The sequence below is a fragment of the Camelus ferus genome, chromosome 8, assembly GCF_009834535.1.
Source record: "Camelus ferus isolate YT-003-E chromosome 8, BCGSAC_Cfer_1.0, whole genome shotgun sequence".
Lineage (NCBI taxonomy): Eukaryota > Metazoa > Chordata > Mammalia > Artiodactyla > Camelidae > Camelus > Camelus ferus.
In genome coordinates, this window is record NC_045703.1 from 62,964,816 (window position 1) to 62,985,027 (window position 20,212).

Genomic DNA, 20,212 nt, shown 5'->3' on the forward strand with positions numbered 1-20,212 from the left:
AAACTTATCACTCATCCTTGGATCCTCTCTTCCCCTCACATATATGATCCTTTCATTATTTTTCAATTCGCCCATCACATATTCTTTGAATGCCCACTGTGTGCTCGGGCAGTGTAGTTGAGAGACTAGCGATAGACTGAAACAGGTAAGAATCCTTTATGAATCTTACATTCTGACACTTTGTTTATAATACATCCCAAATATGTTTTTTTCCTACCTCCCCTCCACATTGCTACCAATTTAGTCCAGGCCATCACCATTTCATTGGTGGCCTATTTCAACAGCTACATTCCTAATAATCATTTTCCATATCGTGTAATCTTTTTAAAAATTTAAAGTTTCAAATCTCTTTAAATTTAAACACTCCCAGCTTCAGTTCCTATAAAAACATCGCATTTTACTTTTGACAAAACCCAAACACCAGAAAGGACCCACCAGTTGCCACACAAGCCAGCTGCGATTGAATTCTCCAATCTCTTCCTATGCTTCTCTGACCCCTCTGCTCCAGCCACACTGGATTTATTTCTGGTTCTTGAACTGAAAAATCTGTGCCAATGCTAGAGCATTGGTACTCTATTTTCTCTCTATCTGGGGCATTTTGCCAGCTGTTGTTCACAGGTATAGGTTTTCTGGTGCTATTCAGATCTCAAATCAAATGTCAACTCCTCATGGAAGTAGCTCCCCAATCAGTCATCTAAATAAAGGTCCTTCCCACCCCCACTGTTACATACCCCTACCTGATGTCCTTCTGGAATTTACTCATTACCACAAATTATCCTGTTCTTCTGTTTACCTGCTAATTGTCTCCATACCCTGCCAAAACAGACATACACACCAAATTGTAAGTTCTATGCAAGAGGATTATTATTGCCTTTGTTATAGTCAAAAAGGGTCTCCAGATGTCCACAATTGAGCAAAGGACATAGTAGCTTCTCAAAACATATTTATTAAGTATTCATTATGTGGTCAAAAGGTCCATTCTTAATCTTATTCTCACCCTCTATCCATTCATCAAAGAAACACAGTGAGCTAATTTTGGAATTGGATTCTTTAAAAACTCAATAAGTAAAGTACACTTATTAAATTTCAACTGTCTATATAAGTCATAGGTAAAACACAGAGTTTCCTTTTGGCTAGAGAAAAAAGGGAGATGACACAAATTGCTAATATCAGAAATGAAAAAGACGGATATCACTACAGATCCCAAGGGACATTAAAAGGGTAATAAAAGAATATTATGAGCAACTCTATGCCCACAAATTTGATAACTTAGGTGAAATGGACTAACCCCTTAAAATAAACAATCTGGCAAAACTCACACAAAAGAAGCAAGTACTTTGAATAGGGCTTTATCTATTAAAGAAGCTGAATCAATAATTAATAACCTTCCAAAGCAGAAAGCACTAGTCGCATATGGGTTCACTGGTGAATTCCACCAAACATTTAAAGAAGAAAGTGTATCAGTTCTCTGTAATCTCTTTCAGAAGATAGAAGTAGAAGGAATACTTCCTGACTCATTCGGAGTCCAGCATGACCATAAATATCAAAACCAGACAAAGGCGAGAAAAGAAAACTGAAAACCAATATACCAATATATCTCATGACCATAGATGCAAAAATCCTCAACAAAACATCAGCAAATTGGAGTATAAAAATAATTTGACACCACAACCAAGTGGGAATTAGCTTAGGTATGCAAGGTTGGCTCAAACTTTGAAAATAAATTAATGTAGTTAACCACATTAGTAGACTTAAAAGGAAGAAGAAAACAACATATGATAACATAAACAGACCCAGAAAAAGCATTTTAAAAAATCTAATACCCATCTGTAATTTTTTAAAAATCTCAGTAAACTAGGAATAAAAGGAAATTTCCTCAACTTGATACATAATATCTATGAAAACCTACAGCTAGTTTCATACTCAATAGTGAGAAATTAGAAGCTTTTCCATTAAGATCAGTAATAAGGCAAGGATGTCCCTTCTCACCACTCCTTTTCAATATTACACTGAAAGTCCTAGCCAACACAAATAAGACAAGAAAAGGAAATAAAACTGTCTTTGTTCATAGATGACATGATATTGGCATACTGGAAAAGGCAAAACTATGGAGGCAGTGAAAAGATCAGTGATTGCTAGGGGTTGGGGAAGGGAGGGATGAATAGGTGGGGTACAGAGAATTTGTAGGGCAGTGAAAATACTCTGATACTATATAATGGATACATGTCATTGAAAGACATTTTTCACTGATGTCCTTTTCCCAGTCAGAATCCAGTCTGGGATATTACACTGAAGAAAGTTATCATCTCTCCTAGTCTCCTACAATCTAGGGCACTTTCTCAGCCTTCTTTGTCTTTCATGACCTCGATGCTTTCAAAGAGTATTGTCAGTTATTTTGTAGAATGTCCCTTAATTTGGGCTTATCTGATGTTTCCTCATGATTAAATTCAGATTATGATTTTTAGCAAGAACACTGCAGAAGTGATGTTTGACTTCTCGGTGCAACACATCAGAAGGCCCACAATAACAATATCTCTCATTATAGGTGCTGTCAAGTTTGAACGCTGCTTAAGGAAGTATCCGCTAATGTAATTTTTCTAAAGTATACCTCCAATTATATGATCACCCTGATTAAAAATTGTCCTCCATTATCAATTGAAATAAACGAATGACGAGCCCAGTATTCAACATCATCCAAATTTATTCTTCATTCCTCTTGTCCATGGCTCTCCTCTCTATGTACAGGTCTTCCCATTTAGATATTTAGCTCATCTTAGATCACTTAGATGCAATCTTCCATATTTTGAGTTCCTGCTCTCTTTTAAATCCCTTGAGTACTTTGTATCTCTCTGTGGCACTTATTTAACTCTGCTTTGCTGTGTTAAATGAGTCTTATTCCTCCCACTCGCCTAATTACATGTCAAAATTTTTTAAATCAGAAATTATACCTTGCTCATTTTTGATTCCTTGTTAGCATAAAGTACATGAGTACATGTTAGGTACTCAAAAGTAATAAAAAAATAAGGCTTAATTGAATGGAGTTCATTAATCAACTTTTTTTATTATTATCTTGCTTCCTAAAGAAACATATCCCATAATTCCTACAGCAACATCTGAGGTAGTTGGCTAAATTAACAGCATCTGTACTGTTTGCACTAAAATGGTGCAAAATTTTTGGTAATTGCTAAATCCTAAAATCTACCTCATTGATGTCACACATGCTCTAGTATGCTTATCTCTTCATTAAAAGTTATTCAACATCATTCCCAGATCATTTCTGGCTGTACTTGTTCTAAATGATTTATTTGCATAAATTGGTTGTTAGTCTTATTAGTGGTTATTTGGCTTGTTAGCATCCAGGGTATGGTCACTCCATTCGTGGAATAAGTATAAGTAAAACTGTCTCCACATTGTCAGCACAATGTAAGCAGAGACAAACAGTGTGAGTCACCATCATACAGGAATGCGTCATGGGCCAAATAACCTTACACAAAAGAAATAGTATACGGTAAAACTGGATTGAGATGAAAATTCCATTAACCCCATCACCTCTTTTCCCACTATGCTTTGTAGAAAGACTCTGGATCTCTGGAACTCCCAATGCAGAAAGGCAATAGGATGGAATTAATACCCTGCATTGTTTAAATAGCCTACACTGCAAGGGAGAAATGTCTAAAGGGGTATTTAAATTCAGTATAAAATTCTAGCAACCACAATTTTAATTGTATACCAACTGCAAAATATTTCTCTCATTGTCTAAATAAAAGAAGGCTATAATACACACTGTCTGCTTGCTTCAAGACTCAGTTATTAAGCTTTAGGACTCTTTTCTAGGATAAAGCCTTTTTCTCTAGCAAATGGATCTTGAGACTGAGACTTTAATCTAAAATCCTAACTCCTGTCATGAACCACGTCGAAACTGCAATCCCTGTCATAGAAACATCCCGAACGATATTTCAGACACAGGAATTTCAGTGTTTTTCCTTTTTTTTTTCAATTGGCAACTAAAAAATAGTAATTTTAGTAGTCACAAAAGTGAAAAGCTACCTTCTTCTCCAACACACAAACACACATGCAAAAAAAGAAAAAAAAAGCACAATTTGCAACTGATCACTCAGCAGCATGTCATCGCAAATGCAAGCAAAGACTGGGTTGCTGTTTCCATAGCAATGACTTTATGTGGTTTAACTCTGCTGGGAATTTAACCAAATCCCCAGCAGCAGGAGAAAAATCATCAGCAAAAATTTTCTAACATATGGCAGGCAAGTTCAAACCAGTGAGGGAAAAATAGTTTTATTTTCTCTTCCTTTCTACCCCAAGGAATACCTTCCTGTCAAGCTGTTTGAAGTAGCATACAGATTTTGTTGGTCACTCGACATCTAACTCAAATTTTTAAATACCTGGTTTCTTCCTCCTTAGATTAAAAGAGCTGTTGGCACTCAGTCAGGCTCTGCAGCACATGCATTCCCAGAATGACATTTAAACACAAACAAGAATGGCATGCATCTTCCCATGACTATCAGGTTATTCGTCCTAAAGGAAAACTCAATCTGCAGAGTTATCTCTTGAGAAAGAATGCAAATGGAATTTCATTCCCTATTTTGCTTTTGAAGCCATCCTCACCCTGGGGTTTGTGTGGTGTGTGTGTGTGTATGTGTGTGTGTGTGTGTGTGTGTGCTTGCATGAAACTTTTTAGTTCTACCAATGGCCCAACAATTGAAGTAAGAGTTTTTAGCAAGAAAAGAATAGATATGATCCTTTTTATTCTTTTTAGTTCTACCAGTCTTATATCTGGAAGGATCTTCTAAGTATCAAGTTAGAGGCCATTTAGTTCAAGAGACTTAAATGCCCTCTTCAGTATATCTTCATAAGAGCGGAAGTTGTGGTCAAGATGCAATATGCACTGAATACCCAATGAAAACGGTTGCCTCAGAACAAGTAAGCACCGCCAACAAGGAACACATTACTTTCCAAGGAGCCTATTCAATGTTGAACAGTTCTCAACATTAAAAAGAAGCTTCTTATGCTGAACCTAAAATGACCTCCTTTTCACTTGCACAATTGGCCTCAAAATTTGCATCAATTTTGTACTTCCAAGGAGGTACAAATTAAGCCCAACACTCTCCAAGTGACAGCATCTCCCAAAGCTGAGGCCATCTTGAGTTTACTGCTCTCTATTCCACACAGTCCAATAGGGGACCCACCCCCCCATTCCTCAATGACACTGTCTCCACTCTCCTCCCTACCCCACCTCAGTCACCTCTACAAGTAGGTTATTTTGGCAATGACTTCATTTCCTCCATTTTTTCTAATGTAAAGCAGATCACTGGGTATCAAACAGAAATTGCCATCAGAGGCCAGGCAGGTAAATTAACTGTGTGAAGCATCTTCAGGAAAGGCCGCAGGGAGTGGTGGTAACTGTGGTGACTTGGGAAATTAGTTCCCAGCCTGAGTGTTCAAATAAATGCTGTGAACACACACACGCACACACACACACACACACACACACATAGCCCTGGGTCTGCAGTTGTAATCCTTGGCCTAAATTACTCTGATACCAAATACTAAATTAATAGGGTACATCTGAAAAATTTGAGAACTTAAAGAATCTTTAGGCTAGGGACAAGGGGAGAGAAGTCGCCTATGTCAGCAGGCTACCTGGCGAGGTATCATGGGAATTTAGCCAGTCAACTTTCGCTCAGTAGTACACTGAAAAAGTACAAACAGAAGTCACCATTCTTCCATTTTTCGGTATCCTATATCAGGTAAGCTTGTTTTATGGCAGAATGAATAAGGCACAGACCATCAGAAAAGACTCCTCATGGCTGAAAACTAACAATTAAAAGAAGTTAGTCTGAATAAAGGAGAAGGACCAATTATCATGGAGTATTTAAGAAAGTTCACACATTGCATTTCTACACTCCAATGACTCTTCCCTTTGCTAAGACTTAAAATGTTGTTTTTTTTTTTCAAATGCATGAACTGTGCTCTCCTCTGGTTTTAAAGTTTCATTGCTGCCCTCCAAATTGCATGCAGACTGTCTTGCTGTTAACCACAGGGGCCGCTCAGGAGCTGACGACCTGGGGCCCAGACCTCGTCTGTGGTTGTGGCCCAGGGAAGGTGGCTGCTCTGCGTTCGGAACCATGGAGGTGATGTCATCTATGCAATGTTGATCTAATCACCACAAGCTCCAGAGTATAGGGCATGGGCCCCCCTCCAAACAAACAAACAAAAAAACAAAACAAAACAAAACAAACAAAAACCCTCAAGCTTCCCCTCAGACTGGTGGGGAAGTATCATTATTTTATGAACACGTGTCTCATATTTGCAAGCATTTGGTTGGTGACACTTACCACCAGGTAATGAATGGCCTTGATGCTAGAGTTTTCTGCATGCAAATTCCTCTACAGAAGTGGCCCCTGGACGTGGCCCCACTTGGCTGTTTAATTATTGCATCACTCGTGACTTTAAACATTCTTTTTACAATTAACATGAGCGGTCCACACCCAGACACATTCATTCTCTAAAGAAGAGTAAACGATTTCTTGGTTTACCTCTGTCCGTCATCTTTGATCCCGGCGGCTTGTCTGGGACAGTGAGAGGGTCTAGGTTGCTACTCAATGAAGAAGTGTCATCACTGGATATAGAGTTCAAAAATCCACTTTCTGATGTGGCCAGGCTGTCTTCCAGGGCCCTGCGGCTGTTTGCCTCTGAAGGCGCAGGGGAGTGGACCTGCACAGCACACGTCACAGACTGTCCCTCACCACCAGCAGCGGACGAACTGTTAACCATGTCGATCCAGGACTGTCTTCCTCTAGACAAGGAGGAAGACAAACTTCTGGGTGTCTTTCTTGTGTTCTCCATGGAAGAGAAAGAACGGGCTGCTTCACTCGATTTGGGCGAAGATGAAGATGCCCGCTGTGCAGCCTATTTTTCACCAATAAAAACAAAAAGAGAAGACAGATCATGATTAAGTCAGCAGCCTCTACTTTGCATTTTCAATGAAAGTATCCCAGTGTTTTAATTCAAAAGGTGGCAAATGATAAAAGAGTCAAAAGAAAAATATATGATATTTCTATCTGTATGACAGGCTTTAGGATGCCATTTTCCAAAGCCAATTTGTATTAACTTTAAATTTATTGTTAAAGGATTTTTTAAAAAATCTTCATATCATGATTTACCTTACTCCTCACTGCTCTCTAGATACTTGAAAGACCTCTCTGGGGAATTCTTTGGATCAATGAAGGACACTCTGAGCAAGAAGTAGATGGCAATCTATCACTAAATTCTCACTGATTGAGCAAAACTCTTCAGAAAGGCGATCAGGAGAAAGAAAGCAAAATTTGGAGCCAGATGAGAGGCAAAATAATAGTAACTGAGTGGAGACCAGTGATGTGGGCCAAGCGCATATATTTAAACCCTCAAATATCCTTCATGCATTCCTTAGCATGTGACTAACATAGCTCATAACTACACAGTTAAGTGAAATAATCCTAATTCATTCACTCTTCAATAATTTTTAAATATCAATAAACTTTCACTGAAGAAGACAGGAATACATTTGTAGGCCTCCAACTCATTAGAGAGAAACCCTAACCTGCACCACAGACTGTGAGAGGTGGGTCGAGGATGCAAGAGCTCCTGAAAGCATTTCCTGACATGCGATCCAAGGGGAAACGACGGTCCTTGGCAAAATTTTCACCAGTCTACGGAGAAAACATCAATGCAGCATCATCAACCACCCTTTCTTGGGAAGGACTTCATTTATTCTGAGATTTTATCCTTGTTACATATTGCTGTTAATATATAGGCCTTCTTTTAGAAAATGGTATTGGTAGAAATTAGCTTTTGTCTTCAGGGAGTTTTTTTTTTAATGCCCAGCAGAGCAAAATAAAGACGTGGCAACTCTACATTGTTCCTCCGTTTTTAATTTTCTTGGTCAATAAAATCCAAAAATCTAGACACCAGTGCTCTATGGATCACCCTATATCTCCAATGGCAGGAAAGACAGAGAAAGCATCTTCTGGTCTCATTTTGTCATCCTATGGGACACCCTTGTCAATTTCAAGCATTCAGGACTCCAAGGAAGTGGTAGGGAGGAAACTGTGAGATGGAAGAAGCCAAAGAACAAACTAGGATCCTCTCCCAAAGACCTCAGAATCATTGCATCTAACTTAGGGTGGGTGGCTTTGTTCCAAATTAATTGCTCCCCAAAATGCTGCATATTCTAAGCTCTTGATTTCTGTTGGGAAAAGCCAACATTTACCCAATACGTGCCCAACTGGCTGTATACTAGACATGGATTGTCAAATAAGCAATAAATCCACTTTTTAGTAGCATGACACTAAAACATCTAGTTAAGATACTAACTCATCACACACATTCTTCTTAATAATAATATATTTGGCACAGACACGAAAACTTTCCTTTTGGAAATGTGTCTAGAAGCTTTCAAACCAGTTGCCTTCAATCACCCAGACCACTGAACTAGGAGATCCAAGAGCTGTAATTCACTAAACACAGCCTAGTTATCCAGAGGCGGTAACGCCCCCCACCCGGCACAATGTCCAAAAGGATGCTAACACTTGTTTACTCATGAGCAGGATCTACAAAATAAATGTTAGCAAAAACACCCATTTAGGCCCAGTCCTGACCTGTTCCCCTATTGTGAGCTGCTTTAGTAAAACTTGGCTTCAGTGGGATCAGCTTCCTTTTCTGAAAAGAGACCAAGCACACGCTTTTCCTGTTGTTCTTGCTGATACTCCTGTAATTTGATTAAAACAAAATGGGCTACTGAGCACACCATGGCTGCAAGTACTTTCCATAAGCCTTTCTGAGCCCCAAAACTCTACTCAAAGGACTAAGGACAGACATATTAAATGAGCATTAGAAATTTCCAGGAAGTGCATTCCTGCTTGTGGTACTACTCAAACACAGTGCAAATGCTTTCAGTCCATTTTCTCTCACACCGTGTAACATTTATAAATTTGATTTTTAGACAGAGAAAAGAAGAGTGAGGGGGAAAAGGCAAAAGGGAAAGAAGTAGAGAGAAGGAAAAAAATGAGAAAAAGATGATGTGTATCAGGTCAGAGGGAATTTTGATTAAAAGAGAGATTGACACAAATCAAAGTGAACCTGGAGTGCCACTGCAGAGGACCGATATGGGAACATGCTTTTTAGGCACTGTGGTGCTAAATCCTGGCTCATTACTCCTACCATTCTATAGCCAGCAACAGCCAAAAATCAGACAGAGAACTTTTAGCTCAGTGCCTTCCACAAACCACCCAAATAATATACCCATAAAACTCCCCACTGCAAATCAAATGAAGGTAGCAAGGAGGGACAGACTCTCCTCTCCACCCCACCACTTCTTGGCTACCAGAAGCCCATCCTTCAAACGTCAGTTCAAGGGCCAGCTCCTCCAGGAAGCTTTCTCTGGTGGCCTTGGGGTGAGGTAGGTCCCCTTGCCTGGTGCTCCTGGACTGACTTCTAACATGCCAGGTGGAAGATCATTTTATTTGTCAATTAATACTGTAATTGCTGATTGATTTGTTCCTCTTTTTTGGTGAGCTACTTGAGAAGAGGCTGTTTATTAATCATTTTTGTATCTCCACTTTTTGCATTGGTGCCTGACATTAATACATTTTTTATATAATTTTATTGAAGTATAGTCAGTTTATAATGTTGTATCAATCTCTGGTGTACAGCACAATGCTTCAGTCATATAGGAACATACATATATTCCTTTTCATATTCTCTTTCACCGTTAAGTTACAACAAGATATTGACTATAGTTCCCTGTGCTATGCAGTATAATTTGTTTATCTATTTTTTACATATTAGTTATCTGCAAATCTTGAACTCTCAATTTATCCCTTCCCACCCCCCTGACATTAATAAATTAATAAATTAATGTAGTTGCTAATAAACAAAGAGTGGCCTAGAGAGCCAATGGTGTGAAGGAAAAAAAGCAATTCAGGCTTTTCCTGAAATTCTCTGTGAAGTTGCTAAGGATGATTTACTGTAATCCCAGGATATAGGGGTGACTGTTACTGATTGCAATGCACATAGTCCCACAAAATGCTCTCCTAATCGCAAGCAAAATTATTATTCTCTTTATCAAAGATTAATAATTGTATGCTATTTCATTTATTTCAGAATGTTTCAGTTTTAAATATTTTATTTTTAATGAGAAAATTTAAGACTTTTTTAAATCTTAGTTTTAATGAAGAGACTATGAATACGATTAAATTTAAAAATCAATATTGTTTTCCCCCCATTTTCTGTATAAGACATTTTTATTCATTGAAGAAGCTCAGTTCACATGCTGATTAGCTGTTAAAATCCTTGTCTTTGAATTGTTTTAAAAACAAAAGTTTGACATGGGAAAAATAGTTTAAAATGGCCACGAAAAATCTGTCATTAGGAGGGAGTGAGGCAGCATATAAATCTCATGCAACATTAGTCAAAGTAGATGAAAAAAATTAAAAGAAAATACAAGAATAAATTAAGCCTAAACATAATAAAAACAAATACAAAAAAAAAAGGAAAGTATACAGCTTTTCTCTCTTCCTATTGGCCACATTAATAAAAGCAAGCCAGTCAATTGCTGTCAAGCCCTAGGAGGTATTGTGTTTATGTTTCTACCGTATGCTAGCAGAAACACTGCTCTGAAAACCTGAGAACCTTGCATGGTATACAGTCCCCTCTGTCACTGACCTTCTGCATGACCTTGGGCAACGCAGAAGATGCCCTCCTCACTCCAATCTTTAGTATCCAAGTGGCCCTGTAGAAGCCACTTTACTTCCAAGTCCTAGTTTACTGACTTCCTGCTTCCACCATCACCCACCCCCTTCCCACCCTAGTCCATCCTCCAAACAGCAGCTAGAGTATTACTAAGACAGAAAGCCATCACAACATTCTCCTGCTGAAAACCGTCTAGTAACTGCCCATGATGAGTAGAACATGGTCTTCATTATAGCTGAGTCTTACATGGACCCCCATCTGCCCCTCCAGCACCATCTCCTTCCACCTCCCTCTCCCTCTCCTTTCCAGCCACATGGTTTTTCTGTCCTTGAGCATATCTCTGGTTCTTCTGCCTGAAAGGCTCACTCTGTGGATTTTTGGTTGGCTGCCTCCTTCCCATTATTTTGGCCTCAAGTTAAACATCCTTTCCCAACAGTTGTAGACAAAGCAATATGCTCCCCGCACCCGTCAATCCCCACCTCTCCCGAGCACATTGCCCCATTCTTTCTTATTCATAGTATTTATCGGTACTGGAGACTCCTTGTTTAAATTACAAATTTATTGTGACTCTCCATCAACTCAGAACGTAAGATGCTGCAAGGAAGAGACTGTCTATGCCAGTTCAGCATCCCCTTCTCTGCAACAGTGCCTGGCACGTAGTTGATGCACAAGGAAATCTGTCAGTGGCCTGCCTGCCCGACTCGGATTATCAAGAGGTGCGAATGAGGTAACACAGAAGAATGTTCTTCAGAAAAGGTTAACTCAAGCTTGCAAAGGTTACTTATGATTATTCTAGGTACTTCTCGGGCACTTGCCTTCCTCATTTACAAAACACAGGACTTTCGTGAGAGTCAAAAGAAGTCATCCTTCTCAAAGCCAAGTGAAATCACCAGACAAGTACACAGCAGTACTTTCTAATTCATATGTGGAAATATTTGGCGAGCAACAAACCTGTGGAGGGAATGGAGTTGTAATCATCACCCACACGCCTCTTTATCAGTCCATGAAATAAATAGTCAATGTTTCAAATATGTGTTAGGCACAGTCATACATGTTGTGGGTAAAGAAAGATGTTGGACACTGCCTCTGACTTTAAGAATTTAATAATTAACTAAAGCAGATACACAAAATCTATAATGCAAAGCAGAGACGAATAACAGGAAAAAAGTGTCCCCAAAAATATGTGCTATAGGAAAAAAAAAGAGTTCAGAAGAGGACAAGGGCCTCCTGACTCAGAGAACTAGGAAGGAAGTCACATTTAAACTGGCCTTGAAAGACATTTAGAAGGCGGAACTGGGGTGAGAGCTAATGGGTCCTGCAAACAGAGAGGCTTGGCAAACACAGGCATGGGAGCAGGGAGGTCTGGAACGCTTTGGGGAAACAGGAGGCAGCTTCTTGAGCTGAGGACAGAGGAGGAATCAGGAACAAAACTGTAAGGGCAGTTTGAAGGGAGCCCAAGGGCCTTAAGTCCCAAGCCGATGAGTTGAGAATTAATTTGATAAGCAACGAGGGCTCACGGAAAGGGCTTGTGCTGGTGAACCAATGCATCAGAACTGCACGTTAGGAAGGTGAGTGTAGTAGGGTTTTTTTTTTAAGAGGAGAGAGAGATTAGAGACAGAGAAAGAAAAATAGCCTGCCATTTCAACATCCTGGCCAAGGGCTAATGCAAACCCAACCAGGGCAGCGGCAGCAGTGGCGTGGAAGGCCTGGGAGAGGTCCTGGGACAGCTGTCATGCCCTGTGACTGACGGTCAGAAGATGAACTGTTAAAGCAAGTGGCAAAAGGTAAAAGCTAATTTTGGAAAAGTCTTAAAATCAGTTAGGTGCTCAACTATAGACCTTAAGATAATTTTTTGCATCCTGAGGATGGAGGGTGAGTTTTTCTATCTTTTCCTTCTAATTTTTCATACCACTACCTCACTTGCAAGCATTTCTATTTTTTTATGTAGTTCATGTATCAAAAGATCAAGTATCCTTTAGTAAATAACTGTGAAAGAGCCATCCTTAAGATGAAATTTAAATTTCTAAAATTGAATTTACCCCTTTTTGTATTTAATCTTTGACCTCCTCTGCCACTGGCCAGTGGGTCACAAGGTGCAGAGTTTGTTTCTATTCATTACTTCTTTGGTTTGCTTTACACTGGGTTTTTTTTTTTTTCCCGTCCTTTGGATATAGAAGAATTTTATTTCAGAGAAGCATCAAAATATAAGGACTATGACGTTAAAATAATCAGCATGAGCTGCTTAAAGCTGCTTAAATTGTTATCTTCTCAGTTTCTCTCATAACTGATCTACCTATTGGTCTGCCTTCCAACTATGTTCAAAATCTAGCCATTCCAAGTCTCAGCCACGCCCTGACCCCAGTCATCACCGCCTCTCACCCTAGATTACTGCTCACTCTCCCTTAGACTTCTTTGCTTCTATGCTTTCCCTCTACTTCCCAAGTCTCCTTCACACAGCAGCCTGAGTGGTCCTTTCAAAATGGAAACTGATCACATCATTCCTTTGCCCCAAATTCCCAAAAGCTAAGAGACTCAAAACATCAAAGTCAGGGGGAGGGTATAGCTCAGTGGTAGAGCGCATGATTAGCATACACGAGGTCCTAGGTTCAATCCCCAGGACAACCATTAAAATATAAACAAATTAAAAAACCTAATTACTTCCCCCTAAAAAACAAACAAAATATTTTTTTAAAAGACAAGAGAAACAAAAACAAAACAAAAACAAAACATCAAAGTCTTTTACTGGTCTGCAGGCCCTCCACGGTATGGCCACCATGACCCTCCAGCCTCAGTTCCTGCTCCTCCTGTCTTAGATCACTGTGCTCCCACCACACTGGCCTCCTTGGACTGCCATCTATGCACCAAGGAAATCTGGACTCTTACCTATTCCCTGTGCTTGGAAAACACCTTCCCTGAATACCCACCGGGCTGACTTTATACCACCTTTAAGAGTTTTGCTCAGATCTCAACTCTCCAGGCCTCTCCTGGCCACCCTATTCACTGTCACACCCTGACCTGCAGCACTCCTGACCGCCCCTTACCCCCTCTGCTCGACTGCCTCTCCTGACACAGCAGACGATTTACTTGTTAGGCTGATTGTTTATTCTCAGTCTCCCTCAACTAGAAGCTTGGCTCCATGAAGAAATGAATCATTGCTTATTTACTTACTGTTGTGTCCCCAGTACTATTTAGAACAGTGGCTCTCAATAAATATTTGCTAAATGAACGAATAAGCATATAAACACAGATCAAGCTATCAGACAATGCTTTTGAAAAATGAAACTTAGAGGGAAAATATGTATAACAGATTTTTAATGATCTTTAAGCTCTTAAATCACTTTGTAGCTTATAAAATTAGTAAGTTTGAAATGTGAATAAAGCCAGTTCCTTCTTTGTTCTTTTCTGAGTTTCAAGTATCATGAATAGTGATTTCCACCAAGGATCCTCCAAAGTGAAACCTACAGAGTCCCATGTATTTGGAGCCTGTCAAAAGACTCTCCATTTTTAATTTCTCTGTAAATAAATGGATGTCCTTTCCACTATCCATCCTGTGGAGTTTTCTCAAGAAGAACGAACATACACAGAAATAACTTGTTCACTTAAGGAAACCCTGCAGTGTTCTTTATCCTCTTGTGGATTGTGGTCCCACCCATTAGAAGCAGAGGTCCAAATTGGTTCGGTACTGAAGTCTTCCTGCTTATCTTCATAGCAACCAAAATGATTGGACACAGAATTTAAATTTTAATTCAAGACTTTTAATTTTTGAGATAACTTTCCAGAACAGTATTATTTTGTACTTTTGAGTTCATCATTCCAAAATGAAAGTTCATTACTCAAAATTGTTTTTAAAAGCAAGAACTTGGGAAAGGTTAGGGGTTTTTTGTTTTGAGGGGCTCTGGGTTTTTTTTTCCTTTGCCTCGGCTTACACAGCTCAGTCATGGCTAGCCCATGCCAGATTGAGACAAAACAGTAAGTGGATTTGTACTCTGGATGAAAGTCATTACCATGATTTTTTTTTTAATTTCATCTGTTAAAAAAAAAAAAAGTTTCAATGTTATTTTAACCAAGTGTCTTGCATGTCTGTTTTTCAGAAATAAGAGAAAACAAAAACAAAATCTGCCTCGGAAATATGTGAGCAGGAGCGACATACTCTGTTTTAAGGGATATTAAATCTAACTGTTCAACATTTATCTAATATATCTAATTTATCTATTAGATATAGATATCTAATATATTTCTTCAGAAAAAATTGTTAGCCTCAGTGGCCTTCTTAAAAATTAGCTTAACTTAGAACTTTAAAGATTAACATTTGATTGACATTTAGAACAACATTCTAAATATTCGCACTTCAGTGACATAATTTACTGGTGTCACAATCATCCCTTCATTTATCTGTGTTGAAACACACATTCCCTGAGCTCCTGCTGTAACTTTAGGTAAGACTATCACTATACAATGCAACAGACCCGTGACCCTTTCACATTCATCAGGTGAGATTCACGACGCCCGACAGTGCTCTTTGTAAAGTCGTCTGTGATGCAAAGTTGTCTGTGATGCTAGTCTGCCATCATAAAGCTGAAAATCACAGTGTTTTAGAACTAAAATATAACATGTAAGAGACAGAGGTGGAAAGACAGAGAGACAAAGACAAAAAGAAGCTTAACAAAAATATGGCTTCTCTATTAATCCAACAAGGCACATCTATTTCATTTTTTCTAAATGTGGAAACTGATATTAAAAGAGGAAAAAGACTACATCAAGGGAAACTATGAATGTATTAAGAAAGGATCTATCGAAAGTCTAGTTCAAAAGCTGGCCTACATTCTACCATATTCGAAGTTTAATCTTGCTTATATCTTGCTTAACTTTGGTTAGTCCTATTTAACAGAGATTTTAATAAACATTTATTCAATAAATATTTATTCCTGGTCTTGGCTGCTAGCCGAATAAATTAGAAAAAGTGAGCACAATTCTCCACTGACGGCGGATAAAAGTAATAGAGGTCATTATGTAAATAATATTAACAGCTTAAATCTAGGAACTGGCAAAATACAAATAAAGATTAAAACCTTATCACACAAAATAGAAAGTTCTGGCAGAAGAGGTCCAGTGGGTAAGGGAACCACTGTGACCTATCGGAACCTATGGTTATTCAGTTCCAGAGATAGACGGGTGTCATGGTAGATGGGACAGAGCTTACACTACAAAGCCAGACAGACCAGGGTTCCCCCCTCAGGTGCTCCATTTACTGGGGATGTGACCAGGCTGTCCACTTCTCTGAACCTCAGTTTCCTAAACCAAGAAATGAAGACAGTAATATCTACTTCCTTGTGATCTAGGAACAGGAAACAATTTTTTAAGCCAGAAACAAAGACAAGAACCACAGTGGAAGTGACGGATACATCTGACTCGCTGAAATCAAGAGCATCTGTTGACAAAAAGAAACAGAGTTAAAAAATAAATAAATAGAAGCCACAGGTTGGGAAAGAAGATATGCCTCACTTTTAACTGACAAGGGATTGATGTATAGAATAATAAAGAAACCCTATAAATCCAAAATAATAAGAGTAAGACAGCTAAAAATGTACAAAAGACTTGAAAGACACTTAACAAAACAGAAAATTCAAATATTCAATCAACATGAAAAGATGCTTGTCCTCATTAGTAATCACGGAAATGCGGATTCAGTAATACCACATTTCAGGGTTATTTGGGGAAAGCAAATAATTATATATTTGAAAGATCTACATAAGTCCTGGTATATGGTAAGTATAAAAGCCCTAAATCTACTTGTCCAAAGACCCCTGCCTGACTGCTCCTCTGGGCATGACTCCAATGCCCAGGAGCATCCTTCAATAACCTGAACCTTCACTGATGCTTCCAAAGCTTAGACTCAAACTTGGACCTCTCTCTAGCGAACACAGTGAATCATTCCATGTGCAGATTTAATGCGCCAACCTCATGCCTGGCTTCCCACAATCTTTCTGGCTCTAATTTTCTCTCCATGTTATTGTCTTCATCCCCTTTACATTCATTTTACGTTGTTAGCATGCATGCATCTAGGCAAGGCATGTTCAATTCTTTCTGAGAACAAACAGGGTATTAATAAATACTATAAAATAAATCTTTGCGAGCACTGGCCTATCGCCTAGAAGCCCTCTGTGTTACCAAGAACCCTCCGAGCATAATACATCTGTGGATCACACACAAACCCACCAGGTTTGTCACACCAGTGGGTTGCTATGGAGAAGGCTCAGAACCAGAACCCTGAGAACTGCACTTGCTCGTCGGCAGGTACTTAACTTAGCCTGTTCTAACAGCTGATCAGGCAAAGCAGTTTCTACCCAATTGGAAGGAATGACAGCCATGCACTTGATCCATGACCAGCAGACTAACAAGGTCAGTACAAACCAAAGGAGATGGAGCCTCCACCCGGCGAGGAGGCGGCGGTGTCTCCGCGGCTATTTCAGGATCTTCCTGTTCACTCTCGCTGTAGCATTCTGCAACAGAGACGAGAGAGATTAACATTTCCACGCTGCCATCACTTACTCCATAATGCCTGAGCAGAGGTTTTTCTCCATCTGGCTATTGCAACTCCGATCCAATTCAGAAAGTACTTATTGAATGAGCTACCTGGTACATAAGAGGGAAAAGCAAACGTTAGGGTTTCTTCCCTCAAGGAATGTCCAATAGGCAGGAAGAGGACTAACCACACGTAGCTCAGGGAAAATAAAAACAAGTCCTCAAAAGAGATGTGAGTCACACACTAAGGGAGCAAAAAAAAAAAAAAAAAGTCTGCAGTGATTAATTTTGAGCCTAGGAATCATAATGAGCTGAAAAGTGTACAGAGTCGCCTAAGGGACAGGGTGGAAAACAAAGCTGAAAGGTTGTTGAGGCCATATCATGGAAGGCCTTACATATCAGAATAAGGAGGGTTTTGTGTAGTTATATTTTTGCTCACAATCTATAAATATACTTCAAATATGCAATGGGTATTTATTTTATGGAAAAGAGGACCAAGGAGACAATTAGGATACCAATTTCACAGTATTGCATTGTACCTCTTTATTGTTTTCAATCAAGTTGCCACTTCTCCATTTCTGAATTTAAGGTTTTATGATTCTATTATCCAAACATATAGTCCCCTACTTCCAATTTCTGAGTTTTTTGTGGTCTGAGCATTTCAGAATAGTCAGCTCTGTGACCCTGGCATCTAAAGCCTCTTTCTTCTCAATCTTAAGGACTAATTGCATCCTTAAGAAGAATCAGACTCCTGTAGCTTTTGAACCCTGCAAGCTACAGACTGAGCTAAAAATATGGCCTCTGTCCCCAACTGACATTCAGGTTCCTGGTACAAACTTAGGGTAATTAGTCGCAGCACACAGCTGGTGGAAATACTAAGATATCAGAAAGGAAACAGTGGGATGCAAGTTATCTGTCTAGATCATGAAGAGATCAGGTCTTTGACTAAGAATTCAGTAAGTGAGGTAACAAAACATTTGCATTGGCAATTGGCTGAGACATCAGTGAAGCCTACAGCTGCTAACGTGTGGGTGAAGTGTGAAAAGCATTCTTAGCCAGCATGGGAAGCTCCATTCCATGTTGGTGAGCCTGTGTGAATATGTCTGTCTCTACATATTTTCAGATAATTTAAAATGTCAAAGTATGTTTCATTAGAACAAGGCTATACATAAAGCATGACATTGTGTCTTCACCGTATTCTAATATTCGTGCTACATTCTCAGAAACGTGAAACAGAACATACCTTCATCCTTTGTAGTGGACTCATGATGGATTACAGCTAATCCAAACTTGTTTAACCACCTAAAATTCAAATCGAAAATAAATGTTTGCCAGCGAGATTGGTCCCCTACCTATTCCCTTGACCCTAAACCCTAGAGGAAGGTCTTATATAAGACTTCATAGTAAAATTGAGTCATAATGCTACAATCAGTCTAAGCATTTCCAGAAAAGCATAAGTTTGAGGTATAGAAACCTAAGACCTCTCGTTTCACAGTACTGTCCACACTCCACATTCCCTGTCAAATAAGAAATGAGGTGGCTCATTATACAACTAGTTAAAGTGGGAACTCCATTAGATATTTTAAATGTATGAACATATATATGTTTTGTAATTGTGTATTTGAAACTCTTTAGCAACCATCGAAATGAATTTAGTAACTTGACCTATAAAGGTCTGTCTCTTCAATTCTTAGACTGTAAGCTAATTTCACCAAAAGGAAAAAAATGATGATCTATTTTTAAATCAAGATCTTTATATCAATCAGTAAAAGATCTGACCGGAGCTTCACAGTTACTCCTAAGGTGAGGAAATTTTTAATTCCTTACAAAAAATGTTTATGTAAGATAAAAATTGACAACATCCCTTCCAGTGACTTATTATTGTATTGGCAATGAATTTCAACTACACATCAATCACAAAAATAAAACTAGACAAACCTTAAGGAATGCAAATTTGGCTTATGACTTCAGGCCACTGGAGTTCCTTTTTGAGAGTTTAGTTAGAAAACTATTTCCATAGACAATTTTTTAAAAGACACAAAATGTGTCCACCTTCTATGTTTCTAGCTATATAAACTTCCATTAAAGGGAAAATATTATTTGGGGGGGTGGGGTGGGCAGTGATAATCTAACCGATTTATTTTCTACTTCTTTCTAGTTTTCCATACTTTTAAAAAATATTCCATAATATGTATTCATTTTTTTAAACATCAGTGGCCTAAGTCAATCTATCAACAAAATGACAATATTAACACTATGCATGTATTGATTCATTTATGCTTTTTATTTTTTCTAGTCCTGTAACGCCTCATAAACTATCCAGCTCGCTACACTCCCACCACAGCGTAAATACTGCACACCCCCAAGTCTGCACTCGTCAACAAATTAGGAATCCTTACCACCCAACCCTCAAAACTGCCATGTTCTTGCTGTGTTGATTACTTTTTTAACAGGAAATATGTAATAAATTTAATTTAAAAAATAAATAAAATAGGACTTCCTACAAGAAGGAAGATGAGCTCCAGCCCCATTTAAGAAGTCTCCTTTGGCACCATGATATATTTGAGTCTCTAACAGCCACTTAAACCGAGACCAGTATCTGGGCCCAGATCATGCCATCGGAACTGAAAAACGCTCACCAAGACTCAAAAGAAAAATAACCAAAACAAAGAAACAGAAAATGACAAACAAATACAAATGGCTAATAAATATATGGAAAAAATTCTCAGCTTCAGTAGTATTTTGGGAAATGCATATTCAAGCACAGGAAAATACTTTTCACCACTAGATTGGCAAAATTTTTAAACATCATTGCTTTCTAGATTTTAGGAGAAAACATTCTCATCCTTTGTTGAGCTGAACATGAAAAACTGGTACAACCACTATGAAGCAGGCAATCGGATGACACTATTCAAAGTATAAATACTCATCCCGTTCACCCAGC

The 20,212-nt window shown here is 38.8% G+C and overlaps 1 protein-coding gene across 5 annotated transcripts in view; it reads right to left on the reverse strand.

Annotated features, from left to right (window-relative positions):
- Positions 1 to 20,212, reverse strand: part of IPCEF1 (interaction protein for cytohesin exchange factors 1) — a 153,273-nt gene that overhangs the window by 21,206 nt on the left and 111,855 nt on the right. For all 5 annotated transcript variants that reach the window (XM_032485221.1, XM_032485223.1, XM_032485222.1 and 2 more), the window contains 3 exons: positions 18,512 to 18,570; positions 17,158 to 17,246; positions 6,555 to 6,927 (listed from right to left, as the gene is read on the reverse strand). In XM_032485221.1, coding sequence (XP_032341112.1) covers positions 6,555 to 6,927; positions 17,158 to 17,246; positions 18,512 to 18,570 — 521 coding nt within the window. The remainder of the gene's footprint in view (positions 1 to 6,554; positions 6,928 to 17,157; positions 17,247 to 18,511; positions 18,571 to 20,212) is intronic.